We start from the raw sequence: 17,336 nt of genomic DNA, 5'->3' as shown, positions 1-17,336 counted from the left end.
TTTAAAGAATATTTAGGTTCACTCAAGAAGCCATGAAATGTTTTAACTGCTCAGATTGGGCTATATTTCTGTTTTAGTTGCTCTTTAAAAAAAATGTTTGTTTTAATATTAAATCTTAGAGCTGCCTGTAAGAAAATATTTAGGAAAATGAATCTAATGAAACAACAATTTGTTTTGTGCAGCTCTGAAGATTCTTTCAACTATCGACTTGAGCCAGGAAAACGTCCAGGTAAGAGACTTAAAGATCTGTGTGTGTGTGAATATTGTTTGTGTTGTTATCTCTATTGTTTGAATAGTAGTTGAAGGACATTTGAACCAAAGCACATAGCATCTATACAGGAAAGATTTTCTAAAACTGTGTTGTGTCTATAATTCATTTTTTGTACCCTCCTCAAATAAAAATGTGTTTATGGTTTGTTATGTTTAAATCTTATAAACTAAAAGTGCTATTACAAATTCAATGTCATCATTACCTGTCTAGAAAAAGTGAAACTGCTATTTTTGCTCTTCAAAAAGCATGTCTTTTTATTTTAAAAATGAAGTCTGTACATTGTTAAGTAAATGGATGCATCTGTGTGAGCCATTACTTTCCCATTAGAAGCACACATCTATCCTATACCACATCTTTACTCAATCACTGCAGAACTCAACTGCAAGCTCCATGTACTCAATTGAAAAATCACCAACCTAAAATGGCCTTATCATGTAAAAGCGGATGATATCCATAATTATCTTAAAATATTTATTTTTACAACTTAAAAGGAAATTTATGATTTTGTGGGAGCTAAAAGTCAGTTAAACTCCACCATGTGATGGTCCCAAGCCCGCTGAGAAAGGAGGGTTGGTTGTAGGGCTAGCGACCCTACCCTGTAGAAAAAACACTAGCTACAGAAACACAAAACAGCAAATCAACATAAGTCATAGACCTGGCAGAGAATGGACCACCAGCTGGAAGGTTTATGACGCATGTCGGTGAAAGCCAGAGTCATCTGAAAGCCAACAGGCCGAAGACCATCAACTCTACCAGGACCACCACCACCATCGGTACATGGAGATGGATAGGTCACACCCTTCGCAAGCCTGCATCCAACATAACAAGGCAAGCCCTAACTGGAACCCCCAAGAAAAGAGGAAGAGGGGGCTGCCCAGGAACACATGGTGCAGCGATTTGGAAGCAGATGCCAAGCAGATGGGCAAGGCATGGAACCGAGATGCCTGGAATAAGCTGGTTGGTGGCCTTATGCCCCAGAAGGGACCACAGGCAGAGATGAAATTTAAAAAATCAGTTAATTAATTTTAGTAATCATTTTAATTATTATTATCATAATTCTCAAACATGTTCCTCCTAATTAATGATTTAGACTTAATGTTGCCTTAACTCATTGAGTGCGGAGCGTCTATCCCATAGACGGTCTGACTGCCCCTAAACGCACGGAACGTCTATCCCATAGACGTTCATACCCTACCTTTGTTTCGTTGCATTTTTAAATTAAACTTTTTAACTAACAACAGTGGAACTATTTTTTACTTTATAAAAGAGTTCTTCTTCCTTTGTTTACATAGAAATTAGAAGCTTTTGGCTTTATTTAGACATTTATTTTTACTTTTTTTACGATGTAAAAAAACGTCGCCATGACTACGCTAGTCCAAGACACACCCACACTGTTTACTACTGAAGAAACTTTATAATTATTCTAAAATTTATCACAAATAAATAGTAATAATGAAGAATTTGATCTAGATATATAGATTAGATCCAGGTAAGTCTAAATTTAGCGTATTTATATCTATATTATTAGTATTTAGATCTAAATCTATTATTGTCAGTAGGCTAGGTGTAGAGTGTAGATCGAGATTGACTAGATCTAAGCTTTTATTTCTAGATTTAGACTCTAGATCTAGATATATGTCTAGATCTAAGCTTATGATAAATAAAAAGAAAGGAAATGGTAGATCTACATCAAATAATCATCCACTGTGGGCATTTTTTGCCCATTTTCTTTTTTTTTTTTTTTTTTTTTTTATTATTGTTTAGTTTATCTGTAAAAATCTACAACATCATGGCTATGCTTGTCCAAGACACATCCACAATGTTTACTACTGAAGAAGCTTTATTATTGTTTTATTTATACTTCTATGAATTGTAATAATGAAGATTTAGATCTTGATCTACATTTAGCATAGGATGAAACAGACTTGGACATTATTAGCATTTAGATTTAGATCTAGTATGTCCTTAGGCTTAGGCTAGGTCTGGAATGTAGATAAAGGTTGACTAGATCTATACTTTTATCTTTACACCTGGGTAGATCCCTATAGATCTAAGCCTAAGATAAATGAAAACAACAGAAATGGTAGATCTAAATCCAATATTCATCCACCATGCTGGGCTTTCTCTTTGTATATTTTGTAGCAATTGTTATTTAGTATTGTTTATCAGTAAAAATCATCACCATGACTATAGGCCTACTTATACAGGTTCAAGTTGCACTCTGTCTTGTAAGTACTCCAAAAGGCTTACTACTAAATAAAAGTGAAATATAAAACTATTCTAGATCCATAATTTATTACAAATGAATAGTAATAATGATCTAGATCTAGATCTTAGGTATAATGAATTAGAATTTTTATTGTCCTTCAGCTAGATTCTAGTTAGAGATTTATGCTCTGATCTCTCGCTAGCCTATGTCTTGCACTGGTCTAGTATTAGAATGAAAGATTTTCTAGGCTAATAAAAAGAAGATAAATCTAGATCTATATCCCATTGATTCAAATGTACATAATACATTTGATTGATAGATTTAGTACTGGTATCTATTGTTATTGGTAGAAATAGTGCAATATTTTTTCCCTTTTCTGACTAAAAAGCCATGTAAAAATAATTAATATAATCATTGATTCATCATCTTTTATTGACTGTTTTATCACATTTCTTTTTGAAAAAGATGCCAATAGTCTAATATGATGTTTCAACAGTAATGCTAAGATCAAAATCTATATTTAGGTCTCAGAAGTTCTAAAGCTGGCATCCATTTTTTTTTTAGGGTCATATTATTTAGATTATAATTTGTATCTTATATTTAAATAGAAAGATGTTTACATTTTCACATTCTCCATTCATTTACCTTTACTTTGATACCAAATATGTTACTATAGCTTCATTGGTACTTGAATAATACATTTTTGATTTAGGCATGTTTGGAACATTTTCTTATTTTTTTCCAAAAAAGTAGCATTTTAAAAAAACAACAACACCGCACTCAATGAGTTTTCTTTCTCTGAATGTGGACACACATGTGAGTGAGAGAGATTCTTTATTGAACAGAGAAGTATTAACATATACAGAGTGATAGGACTTTTATGTGAATTTGGGGGATTAATTGTTCCCATTGGTAACACTGTTTCATCTGTTTCTGTGGCTGATAGTAATGAGGTAGTCATGTGGCCAGTACAATGATGAACCACCTTTACTTTTCCCCAACTAATGTCAGGTCCCCATTAAACCTCGGTGGACTCAGAGGTGCCCTAAGGTCTTCCCAGTCTTCCACAGATTTTAAACCTGGGGCCCCCAGTGGAAGCCAAGCACTTTACCACTCTACCTCAGTGCCTCCCTGATTTGTTTCACTGGATTAATATTCTTGAATTGTGCATCCTGTGAAGGTGACTAATTCAGTTCTATAAAACCCTAACAACATAACAACTTGGTGTCGAAGTGAGGACTGCTGACTAGGCTTACCAACATGGCTATCTAAATGAGCTTCAGATTTATAAAAAGAATGAAAGAGGTTGGACATCACAGCATCAGTAAAGAAAGAAGTCCATAGATATCAGCTGAGAGATGCCAGAAAGAAGATGGGGATGACCAATACTTTCCAGTTTGAGGTTAAGGCTGAGGGAAATGAAGGGGACATAGCCCAAACTCTATGTTCATGGTGAACAATGACATGAATTTGGACATGGAAGAATTCAGATATTAGCTACAGAAGGACATTTTAGGAAAGACAATAAAACATACATTTAGGAAACAAAGGACATTTGTATGTATGTAGGAAACCCTTATGGACCAAGTCAAAACAAAGGACATTTGTATGTATGCATGTTTATTGCATTTACTAGAAAGTTTGTTTAACCCTGTAGCGGTAAATCTTTTTTTATTTTTGAAATTGTATGAGTTGGATTTCAACTTCAAACTGATGGTTTGGACAAATTTTGATGTAATGTGTTTTGATTTACAGATAATGAATATATTATTCTTTGTATTTTATTTTTAATGAAAATTTAGTGATTGATTTTGTTCTGATATAATTTTTCTGCGCATCCAAAATGGTCAGATTTCACTGGTTTTCTATGTGATGTCATGAGTGGTAGATTACACTCAATAGTATACTAGGCAGGACGTGTACGTATTTCTGACCAGGTTGTTAAAATCAGTTGGACATGCAGCCTATTTACTTTTTGGGCAGGAGAGAGTGTGGTTGGTTATCGTAATGCTCTGAGTAGACTATTAGATTGTAAATCAGACCTAGATATCAGTAGTATACACTAGTTCAGCACCATAGATCTAAGGAAGATGTTTTTCAGATGTTCTTGCACAATAAAAAAAAGATGTACTTCATGGTCACATAAATCTCCTTTGAAAGTTTTTGTTCTTGCAATATAATGGACTTTTCCACTAACAGACTCAGTTCCTGGGAAACAAAATGAACTCAACAATCTTTTTGTATTTCTCAGCAGGGCACACAATTCTTCTAAAAATGAAGGAAAATTTTAACACATCAATCATTGATGGTTACGTTGTGTGAGTTTCAACCCAAAATCTTATTGAGGAAGCACACATTGCCAGTTAGAAAATCTTGTGAAATAACCCATTATCATTGATATTCATTGGAGAAAATTTTGCCAAAATTCAGATCACAAGCTTTCAAAGAAGTTTTTGATTATGATGGGGGACATCTACTGAGACAAGAAATATAATTTCAAATTGGAAATATTTTTAGTAGACTCTTCACTGCAGGCATCAGAAATAACCAATAGGATCACTGCATCTGGTCTTTCCATAGCCCAAACTTCTGCTATATTTCACATTGATAAACTCTCTGAATTTGTTTCAATAATCCATGCTGAAAATTTAGAAGCAGAAGATATAAATTCTCATACACATTGTTTCCATGTCTTTAAATATTTGCTGTAGTTTTTATGGTAGAGTTGACTCTATGGGAAGCATAAGGATTGACAAGGGAATGCCCAGTGGGGGTAACTTGATAGTATTAGTCAATATGCAATGTTCTACTTTTAGATTTTTTATAGAAGTGGATTTAGACTTTTTAGATGAATGTGGGAAGTTCTGTGTTCCAGCCTGGACATTTAGGAATAATGGAACAGTTGAAAGATGGACTGTCCTGCCTATACCTTAATATTGGGCAGGACATGTTGTCCGCATGCCAAACGACTTCTGTAGGGGAGTTGTGTGCGGGAAAGTGCTCCCAGGGAGGTCAATACAAGCGCTATAAAGACACTCTCAAGAGCTCCTTCAAGGAATGCGATATCGACATTCATGGCTGGGAAGCACTAGCTCTCGATCGCTCCTCATGGCGTGAAGCTGTGAGTCTTGGAGTCTCGAGATTTGAAGCAAGAAGAGTGGCCAGGGTGAAAGAGTGCCAAACCAACAAAAAGCTGAGAGAAGACGCTGGCCTATCTGCAACTGACCAAACCCACCCATGCCTCGTATGTGGCCGGCTTTGAGTCCATAGAAAATGAGAAATGTACTCATCTTCGATCACGAAGGAGAAGCTATTATATATACCTTAATATTGACACTATGAATATCTCTAGAGATGAAACATATGATAATAATAAGGCTTGTCTTCAAGTCTGAAAATCAATGAGGAATGCAGTATTTCCCATGGCTACACAACCCCAGCTGTGAGCTACATATATTGCCATATCTAACGCAGGTATAACCATTGTCTGCTGGTGGTCGATTTAGATTTACTTTTCACCATCTATGTCTGTCCTCAGCAGCAGATGTTCTTTTGAAACATTTAGTATAGACAATGTGTGAAAATATGTACAGTTGATACATTCAGTATTATTATACATATTTCTGCTAGAGCAAAGGCTAGACAAACCATACGGTCAGCCAAAAGGAATTCCTGGAGAAGTTTTGTTGGCAGTCTGGATGCCAAAACTTCTGCTAGAGCGGTTTGGAAGGCAGTAAGGCGAATCAAAGGGAAAGAATCAAATGCAATAGGGCATTTGAAAAACCAAGGACGAACTGTCACGTCCCCCAGAGAAATAGCTGACTGCCTTGCATCCTCAATAGCAGAAAAATCATCCACTGCACACTACACGCCAGAGTTCCAAAAAGTCAAAACCAGGGAGGAAAGACACCCCATTGATTTCAGGTTAGAGAACAATGAAGACTACAACAAACCGTTCTCGCTTGAGGAACTGAGGGAATCGCTGGACAAGTCACATGACACAGCGCCTGGAGAAGACGAAATCCATTACCAGTTCCTCAAGCACCTTCCCGAACCCTCATTGGCAGTCCTGCTAGGGGTCTATAACTGTGTGTGGCAAACAGGCGCTTTCCCAAACAGCTGGAGGAAAGCCACAGTTATACCGATACCTAAACCGGGAAGAGACAGCTCTGACCCAGCTAACTATCGACCAACAGCACTAACAAGCTGCATCTGCAAAACCATGGAAAGAATGATTAACAGTAGGCTGGTCTGGTACCTGGAAAGGAATAAAGTGATCTCAAACTACCAGTGCGGATTCCGGCAGGGGCGGACAACAACTGACCACCTGGTAAGGCTGGAAGCTTATATTAGAAATGCATTACTCAGAAGAGAACATCTAGTAGCTGTATTCTTCGATATAGAAAAGGCCTATGACACAACCTGGAAACATGGCATTCTACGTGACCTGGCGCTTATGGGGCTTAAGGGACACCTCCCCCGTTTTGTGGAGGAATTTCTGAAAGATCGAAAATTTCAGGTTCGAGTGGGCAACTCCGCTTCTGACACTCATGACCAGGAAATGGGTGTACCCCAGGGCAGCATTCTGTCAGTCACCCTGTTCAACATTAAAATAAATAGCATCATAAATGCGCTGCCTCCTGGCATAGAGTGCTCTTTGTATGTTGATGACTTTGTCATTCTTACTTATGGGAAAAACATGAACACCTTAGAAAGAAAATTACAGTTATGTTTAAACAAAATTCAGGGTTGGGCAAACTATAATGGCTTCAAATTCTCAGACTCCAAAACAGTTAGTATGCATTTTTGTAATCTAAGGGGACTCCACCCAGACCCTGAACTATTTATACACAAAAAGAAGATCCCTGTCGTGAAAACTACAAAATTTTTAGGCCGCACCTTAGATTCCAAATTTAATTTTCTCCCCCACATTAAGGAACTTAAGAAGAAATGCCAAAAGTCATTAAACATACTAAGAGTACTCAGCCATACGGACTGGGGAGCTGACAGAGATACCTTGCTGCTGCTCTATCGGAGTCTAATTCGATCCAAGCTAGACTACGGATCCATAATATATGGAGCAGCAAGGAAGTCGTACCTAAAAATACTGGAACCAATACAAAATGCTGCCCTGCGTCTCTGTCTCGGCGCGTTTCGTACATCACCTATCCCAAGTCTCCATGTGGAGGCTGGAGAACTCCCCATGGATATAAGAATGAAAAAGCTTGCAATGCAGTATATAGTCAAGCTAAAATCCAACCCCACGAACCCTGCTTTTGACTCCATATTTAACCCCACAGAGGTAGAATTATACAATCGAAGGCCTAACGTCATACAGCCGTTGGGCCTTCGAATGAGAGAACCCATCCAAAATTTAACCCCACCCATTGACCAAATCTCTAAAATAGAAACCCCTCAGAATCCTCCTTGGCTAATGAATAAACCCAAATTAAATTTATCCCTCCTTAATTTCAAAAAAGAAAATACAGACCCAAGCATACTACAAGTCCACTTTAGGGAACTGCAGGAGAGCTACGGAGATTGTGGCACCATCTACACAGACGGATCCAAAATGGAGGGAAAGGTCGCGTGTGCCTGCTCCTTTCGGAACAAAACAATCTCCCGTAGACTCCCCGATGGCTGCTCCATCTTTACGGCCGAATTGCACGCAATATTGCTTGCACTTATGGCCGTAAAAGCATCAGAAAGGAGTAAATTTATAATCTGCTCCGACTCCAAATCTGCATTGCAAGCTTTGGGGCGGATGAAGACTGACATCCCATTGGTACATAAGAGCCTGAAGCTGTTGGACCAAATAACAGCCGACCGTAGGCATGTCACCTTCATCTGGGTCCCCTCCCATGTTGGCATTGAGGGAAACGAAGCCGCAGACAGAGAAGCAAAGAGAGCCCTAAATCATGCGGTGTCAGGAACCCAAATTCCCTACTCGGACCTGAGACAAAGTATTGCCTCTGCCACCTGTCGAGAGTGGCAGAACCGATAGGAGGCTGAGACTCACAGTAAACTCAGGCAGATTGTGGCGGATGTCAGGTGGCGGCCCACATCTAAGGGTCTGACAAGGCGTGGTAGCACAACCATGTCCAGACTTAGGATTGGCCACACCTACATCACGCACTCTTTTGTACTGAAGAGAGAGGAGCCCCCACTTTGCGAGTACTGTGACTCTCGCCTCACCGTGGAACATATCCTCGTTGATTGCCCCAGATACCAGGATGTCAGGGCGAAATATTTTAGAGCCACTAATCTAAAAACACTATTTAATAATGTCGACCCTGGGAAGGTACTGGGCTTTATTCGGGAAGTGGGGCTATCTACGAAGATGTGATTTCTGAATTTGTGAACATGCACTATTTACATTAGATTTTTACCAAATATTTAAATTTTTACTACCTTTACTATTTTAACTGTGAATAGACCTTGATTTTAATTATATGACTGTATAGAATCTGGCCCTTGTTGTTTAGAGAGAGAGTAGTCCTTAAGGGACTGCAGGCACGACATGGCCTAAATTGTGCCGTTGTGCCTCAAATAAAAAATCAATCAATACATATTTCTGTAGTTATATAAGCCACCTGAGTTCCTGCCTTATGTAAAACTAGAGGCTGATAACAATGTTTATCACCATCTATTAATATTCCCAAATGTGTTCAATGTGAATAGAAATTCTTTACTTTACTATTTTTGACCTGTAAAAATTACTTTGGTCTTAGTATATTATAGAAGACTTAAAATGTCTATAGGGCAGGAACAGAAGTTTCAACTTTTCCTAATCCAACAGTTCATGGCAATGTGTTGCAGTCAGTACAATGTTAAATCTATTTCTACTCTACGCAACAGAAATCATGTATCTATCAGAGCTTGTTGGACCTGACAGTATTTTTCTCTGGGATCTTAACTCTTTTCAGTGCTGAAATAATTTTCTTTTTTTTTTAGTGCAGTTTAGTGTCTTTTTCTTTTTCTCGAACAAAAATTCAAGTCTACCATTCATTGGTTTTCATAACATTCTTAATGGCTTTGAGACTGGAGCTCTAAAGAAAACAACTAAAGCTACTAGAATAATGCCTCCAAATGTGCCAATATGAACATAAAATGCTGTTCTGATGAATATGGGTTTGGACTATTTTTTTTAAAGCTGCAAGGAATTTGGCAACTATCCTTATAGGGAACATTGCCTGAGACAGGTAATATTTTTCTGCAATCTCAAAATGTATGTTTCAATTATAGAGAAACAGTCTCGTTGATTCTAAACAGACGGTATCTATTCAAGTGTTTGGCCAAAATGAAATGGTATGGCAATTGTGTTCACTCTCTTGGAATTAGAATGTTGATTGAAAACAAAACAAACAGATGTTTAATTGATGTTCTTGGATAATAATAATAATTATAATAATAATAATCTTTATTATCCATAAGGAAATTTGTCTTACTAACTTGCCACTTAAAAAACAGTAGATTTGCCACTTAATATTTTTGACTTGGTTTTCTCTGCCATGCTAGCAGCTGATTTGATTTATCTGAGTGGGATAGGGACAGATTACTTTTGTGTGATTTCTACATTAAAACATAGAGTAATGAAACAAAAAAAAATCATTTAACAATGTATTCCTCCTAGAGGATTGTGTATTATTTTTATTCTCAAGTTTTTTAGTATTTGGTTGAATGTTGATTGTGTGCTTTTTATTGTGTATTTTATTTTTTCAGTTTTTTAAGCATACGTAAAAACATTGACAAAGGTAAAAAAAAAAATATTTTAAAAAATCCTTGAGTGTCACTCACAAACTACAATTTTGTTTTTTGTTTTTGATATTGAAAGTTCATTGTGTAGAGACAGAACTCATGTTTCCTAACCTATTGGTTTAGTACTAGACAAATGTTAAATACCCTCGTGGAACATTTCATGAGTAATTTTATAGTAATTGATCACATTTTGGTTCAGATGTTTCATAAATGTATTCCATATATTTCATAAAAAGTTAAATATTTTATTATTTGCATTTGAAAGCTGGTCGAATAGGTAGTGGTCGATTTGACAGGGGAGAGCGAGATGAACGTCCAAGAAGTGCCATTCTAGGGAAAGGTAGAATGGCATGAGCATTCTGTGTAGCCCTGGCCACTTGTAAATGTGCTTTTTACCTTTGTTTTACATTGTTTTTTTTATTTTTAATTGAATGTTAATGATACCTTTTAGGATGGTCCTTTTATTGCATGTTCCTCTTTGAGGTTTTTAGCATGCTTCATTTATGTTTGGATCTGTAAGGTAAGGTTCAACAGCTGTAAGTGGTTTTACAAAAATGAATGAAGTTGAATTGGAAATAGATTTCTGTATATGGATGGCTGCCTGGTCATGCGGTTTGCGTACTGGACTGTTGTTCGGACTTATCGATGGTCCAAGGTTCAAAACCTGCAGGAGGTTTGGACAGAAGTAAACTATCTTCAACTCTGAAGGAACATCTGAAACATGTAAAACAAGAATTGAAAACCCTCCTCCATAATCTTAGAAAATTTGAGTGTATCATGTGTATATTGTGAGACCCCTTCTATCTTGTCAGTGAAACCTCTGGTGTGAATAAATCTCCCTCTTTCTTGGCCTGAGAAACATAGATGTAACATTAGCTTAATGTGTCACTTTAGTTTTATCTCCTTCACTGACATGCTGCTCTGCATAATTAACTATTGACTTTCTGTATATTATTTTCACTGCTAGGTCTCTTGGCATTGGCTGATGCATTTTTTGGGGGGGGGTTTATAAAAAGTTTAACTGGCATTATCTAACAAAATGTGTAGGGGGATTGGAGTGTGTATGTGCAATCTGAACTGTGCTGTTCATTTCCTAATACTTCATACTGACTTCTTGGTTTATGGCCTGCCTTAAGTATGTACTGTGAACATTCCTGCATGCTAATAATTTAAGTTTGTCCTTTCAAGTTTCAACATTAGGAAAGAATACAGTATTTTGTGTAGTAATAACATACATGCTTTCACTACATCATTTGTGACTTTTAAAAAGTTGGATCCCTATTTCCTGACTTGAAGGGGTCATGCTTAGCCAAGCTAGTCTTTTCTTTTTTCCAGTGCATGCTTTTATTTTTGCTTAGACAGGAAGAGGGGGGAGAAATAAAAGTATTGTTTCTTTCTCTTTAGTTAAACTTACTATGATTATGTACCCAAGTCATATGGTAATTCTGTTTGATTTTGCTACCTATAGTTACACATTGAAGGTAATTTGTTTGACCAATTTTTATTTCAACTAGTTTGTAGTATTGTTTTGTTTTGTTTTTTTGTTGTTGTTTTTTTGAAAAGCTTATGAATTATTTTCTTTTGAGTTTCTAACATTTCACTTTTTGGTTTCTTTTTCAGTTAACAATTTGTAGAAATATGTTCATTTGCTAAATGTATATGACTGAATGTAAACTTAATATAGCTATATTTTGGATAGTACATTTAATATCTATATTTTAGACTAAATAGCTGAATGTAGACTTTATGCTAACTTTAGACTTAATAGCTTAATATAGATTTAATATCTAAATTTCAAACTAAATAGCTGAATGTAGATTTTATGCTAAATTTCAGACTAAATAGCTGAATGTAGATTTTATGCTAAATTTTAGACTTAATAGCTGCATGTAGATTTTGTGAACAAATTTAAAACTTAGGGCTACATTTTTTTTTTATATCTTGTTTTCATTTCAACTCATTTTGACTGTTTGCCAGTCTCTGCTATAGGTGGTCTGCAGCCAACAGAACATGTACCACAAGCACGTCCTCAGCACCATGTAGAGCCAGTGACTGGCCCTGATGCTAAAAGTGTGCGTTCTTGGGGAAGAGGTAGAGGTAGAGGAAGAGGCCATGGAAACACACCTGGAGAAAAGTCTCCACGACCTAGAACCTGGTCAGGTGGTGATGACCGTTTTGTGGAATGTCAGAAGGAGTTACTTCTAGTTAAATTTGATAACACTGCTGGTGATAACAGTGTTGAGGTGGAGTATGATGATGTGCCTCATAAAGCATCCCACAGAGCAGCTCCCGCACTTAATCACACTTCTACAACTTCACGCAGAGGACCTACTGGACGAACACCCAATCAGCTGGAGAAACAATCACCTGGAAAAGCACACAAGGAAAAAAAAAGTCAAAAATCCAAAGAAATAAATGCTACTAATGGTGTGCCTGCTGATACCATAGTGATCCAAGCTAAGGATGAAGTGCCTTTACCAGAACTTGAAACATCTCGAGTAAGAACCTCTTCATACTCACAAAGTTTTGGGGACAGTGAGGAGTGGGAAGATTGTACAGAATCATCTGGTGCTCAAGAAGAAGCTGAAGTTCCTGAACAAGATCTTCATTTGGAGTGCAGACTTAATCCAGAGGCCCCTGAGTTTCTCCCTACTTCCCCTGATTTCATGAAAACACCACCAGGTCATGTGAAGGTATTGAACTGGGCAAGTGACACTTCTCCTCGAGCAACCTCACAATCTTCCTGTAGTCTTCCTGAAGGCTCTGCTTCTGTCCAGGCCTTGGAAGAGAAAGAGTCTGATCAGCCTTTTAAAACTAGTGATTCTACTAGTCAGAATGATGAAGAAGAAGATCAGTTTGAGGATTCACATGAAAGTAGCAAGGTAAACTGATTTATACATTTTTATAGATAGATCAAATTTCAACATGAGCTAAATAAAATGATAAATTTAAAATAAATTAAAAGCTTCATTCAAGAAGAACATCAAGACTTACTTATTCAAAGCTAACTTATTCAAAGCTTACTTATATTGCCTTTTTCAATGTTTGTTTGTGTTTGTTTCATGTGAACTTGTTTTTGTTTTTTAACAATACTACCTACAGCACATTGTATTTTCTCTTGTTCTTCACGAATATGAACCCAATCTGACTAAAGCACTGTTATCAAAGAACTAATACAAAGGTTGGGTGGAGCTAGGCTAGACCATGGACTACTGGGATAGCAATTGCAGAACTAAATTGTGAATAATATTTGATACAAGGTCATGTAATAGATGGAAGTTTAGTGCTACCAAAGCTATTAGCACTCTGTAGCTTGCACACTCTGTAGCTAGCACACAAGAAATCTGTGACTGTATACTTATTAGCTCTTCCCTCCCATTGACTCATTGGTTAGGAAAATGCTCACAAGGAATCAAAATCTCATTGAATTCAACATAAACTTTGGCCAAGATTCTAATCTAATGACATTAGATTTATAATTGATAACAATATCCATCTTTTCTCAGATACTTTCTTAACTAAAGAGATAGAAAACAGAACAATTACAACCATAATAGCAATCATTTGATATGTCTGTCACATAAGTATGTTCATGTGTTTGTACATATTTAGTTAGTGACAAGATTTTTATGAAGCTTAAAATTTTTTTTTCTAATTGCTTACTGTATGTAAACCTCTTTTTGTATACACATTCCATTGTCAACTAATACTATCCCATGTCTCATTATTTAGGTAGAAGAAGAGATATTCCAGCAAGCTTCCAATGAGATTGTAACTCTAGTTGAAGATAAAATACCAAGTAGTATAATAGAGCCTAACCAATCAATCAGCACCTCAGAAGAACACTTACCTAGGGAGAGTTTCAATTCTGGTGAAACCACAGAGGATTTTGTTGCTAATAGTTCAGAAAGTACTTCTGCTCAAGCCATTCAAGAGCTCATTGCCAATACCCCAGGAAGTACTTCTGGTCAAACAACTCAGGAGCTCATTGCCAATACCCCAGGAAGTACTTCTGGTCAAACAACTCAGGAGCTCATTGCCAATACCCCAGGAAGTACTTCTGGTCAAACAACTCAGGAGCTCATTGCCAATACCCCAGGAAGTTCTTCTGGTCAAACTACTCAGGAGCTCATTGCCAATACCCCAGGAAGTTCTTCTGATAAAATTGAGGATATCAATATGAATTCTCCAGAAATTTCATCTGGTGAAACTACCAAGAGTATTGATTATAGTATCCCAGGAAAGTCTGGTAAAATTACAGAGGATATCATCACTAGTAACCTAAATTGTTCTTCTGGTCAAACCACAGAGATAATCAGGTCAAGTCAACCTGCTACAGAAATTTCTGATGTAATAAATACTGAGGACATGGTTCCTAGTAGCTCAGATAAATCTTGTGATGGTGCAAGCATAAAGGATATCAATGCTTGTACCCCAGATGACACAAAGTGTACCCCCCAAGTATCAGCCATCTCCACTGCTGAAACAGAATCATCTTCTTCATGAACCAATCTTGGTAATAACTGTTTTTAGTTGTTTGAACATTTAACTTAAATATATTTATTTCTTTTACTTTAGTAAGAATCTTTCACTTAACCTTGACTTAAGGATGTTGCCTTCTTTAATAATTGACTTGCTGAAAGAGTCTTCACAATCCAATTCTGAACATGTTGAATACAGTCAAGAATGAATGGAAAGAGACAAACATTCATAATTTAGGACATGTTTCTTTTGACCATCTCCAGTGACAGAATCACTTCAATGACTAATTTCATCAGGCGAGCTTCAGTATCTGATTTCAACAGACAAATTTAGATGACTAATTTGAACAGTGACCCAATGACTGATCTTGATTGACCCTCACCTTATCTTTTATAAAACTTGTATATAATAAACATATGTTTGTATCAAATAAGCAAATCACAAAACCTTGTTGAGTGTTGCAATTGATACACACAGTGAGTTGGTTGATTCCATTGGAAAGTGACCAGCCAGCTGTAAATTAGAAATATAGAACCTACTGAAGAATGTCTTCTTTAGAACTTTTACAAGAAAATAGGATTTGGAATTGATATTGTGTGTATGTCATATAACAAGGTTTAATAAACAATCTAATACTGATGTTAAATCAAATGTATGTCATATAACAAGGTTTAATAAACAATCTAATACTGATGTTAAATCAAATGTATGTCATTTGAAGCATGGCCCAACACTTTCTATAAGTTTCTTTCATTGTTGAATGTCTCTCCCCAGATCCAAGGCCCACACCATGGGGACAAGATTGTTTTCGACATAATATCATGGGAGTTCATCAAGAAGAGACTATTGGAATACTTAACCACACTCAACTCTTGACCTCCTTGTGAAGAGAAACTACTAGTTTCTAACCAAAGCAACTGTCCAAATTGTAGTGAATTTTTATTTTTCTGTAACATATTCAGTGGTTTTGTTTTGTTCTGACATGCTGTTTCCTTGTGTCACTGTCCAATAGCAACTAAGTCCTTGATCATAATATTTTATTGTATTTTAGTTTGTAGTCTGGGTTTTCTCAAGTTTAACATTGCTAAAGAGTCCTTTTAAAAAAAATCAACTAATATTCATTTTTCTTTTTTGTTTTTACATTTTCTATGAGTAGACTTTTGAGGTGTCTATGTGCATGAGCACTAAAGATACTTTTCTAACTTATGTCAGTTTGTGGTGTCTTATCAGTATGCTTTCAAGTTAAATAGGCTACAGCAAAGAATGTTCAATTGCGATTTATAATTTCAAAGCAATTAAGAACCATGCACACACAAAACTTTATACAGATCTTTAATGAAATGAAAATGTTTGTCAGACATGACCTTGATAGTCCTTGAAGTCAATATGTTTTGAGCGTGACTGACACAAATAGCTGACATGACTCTTGTATAGATCTTTCTATTGACATGATCACACATCACTTTTTACATGATCACAGCAGTGTTTTGGTTCACGCTGAACGCTATTTTTGGTGTGAATGTGAACTCTCTATTTACACTTGTCTACTGCCATGATCACAGCAGTGTTTGGTTCACGCTGAACTCTCTATTTACACTTGTCTACTGCCATGATCACAGCAGTGTTTGGTTCACCCTGAACTCTCTATTTACACTTGTCTACTGCCATGATCACAGCAGTGTTTGGTTCAGCTGAATCTCTATTTACACTTGTCTACTGCCATGATCACAGCAGTGTTTGGTTCACGCTGAACGCTATTTTTGGTGTGAATGTGAACTCTCTATTTACACTTGTTTACTGCCATGTCTACTGCCATGATCACAAGGTTGTTTGTATCCAGGTCTTTGTGTTCAGTGCTAGAACTCTTTCAAATGGGAAACACTTCTGGAGACTTGTCAATCATTTACTTTGTGCTCTTTGTATTGTTCTTGCCTTGGAGCTGACTAGTGGTGTGCTACTGTCCCTGTAGTGGTGTCACAGTGTGGGGACAAACTGAGGAGTTCATGGACTAAGGGGAAAGAAGGCTTGATGGTGTCCTTCACTCCACCTAGTACCTTGCCTTCAAATGTAGGTGGTTGGTCATAGTTCTGGCCTTAGAACACTCTCATCACAGTTTGACCACATCCTCTCCATAAACCACTAAGTCAGAGTCTATGTACATAGCAAAGAATTGGTGTAACCCTTTTTTTTTTCTAGGCATATTTTATAAAAGTTTAATAGTTTAGTCAAAGTTTGATTCTTGTTTCCACTAGCAACTATACACAGAATTGTGTAGACTTAATACACAGCATGGTGCAATGAAACCACAGTCAATTAGTGAAGAATTCAAATATCTTGTGTTTTGTTCTATTGTCAATAAATTGTAACATCCTTTGCTATATGAATTAAAATGTCATTTGATGATTTTTTGTGTCATTTGATCATTGAGGAAATGGTATTGAGAGATGTTGATTCATGACATGTTATTGAGAGATGTTGATTCATGAAATGTTATTGACAGATGTTTATTCATGAAATGTTATTGACAGATGTCAAATAATATGTGATGTCTATTACTAACACAGCTGCTACAAGAGGTGCTGTATTAGATATCTCGTACACACTAAGACTTAATTA

At 36.6% G+C, this 17,336-nt stretch overlaps 1 protein-coding gene across 11 annotated transcripts in view; it reads left to right on the top strand.

Moving 5' to 3' along the window:
- Positions 1-17,123, top strand: part of LOC106057109 (coiled-coil domain-containing protein 9-like) — a 43,112-nt gene extending 25,989 nt beyond the window's left edge. For 8 of the 11 annotated variants that reach the window (XM_056024552.1, XM_056024561.1, XM_056024555.1 and 5 more), the window contains 5 exons: positions 183-229; positions 10,504-10,578; positions 12,216-13,120; positions 13,971-14,754; positions 15,495-17,123. In XM_056024552.1, the coding sequence (XP_055880527.1) occupies positions 183-229; positions 10,504-10,578; positions 12,216-13,120; positions 13,971-14,744 (1,801 nt within the window). In that variant the 3' untranslated portion in view covers positions 14,745-14,754; positions 15,495-17,123. The remainder of the gene's footprint in view (positions 1-182; positions 230-10,503; positions 10,579-12,215; positions 13,121-13,970; positions 14,755-15,494) is intronic. The other 3 variants (XM_013214174.2, XM_056024559.1, XM_056024558.1) reach the window with 3 other exon arrangements.
- The last annotated feature ends 213 nt before the right edge of the window (positions 17,124-17,336 follow it).

The sequence above is a fragment of the Biomphalaria glabrata genome, chromosome 3 (assembly GCF_947242115.1).
Source record: "Biomphalaria glabrata chromosome 3, xgBioGlab47.1, whole genome shotgun sequence".
NCBI classification, from domain to species: Eukaryota; Metazoa; Mollusca; class Gastropoda; family Planorbidae; genus Biomphalaria; species Biomphalaria glabrata.
The sequence above is the reverse complement of the archived record's forward strand: the minus strand, read 5'-3'. Positions and strand labels throughout refer to the sequence as shown.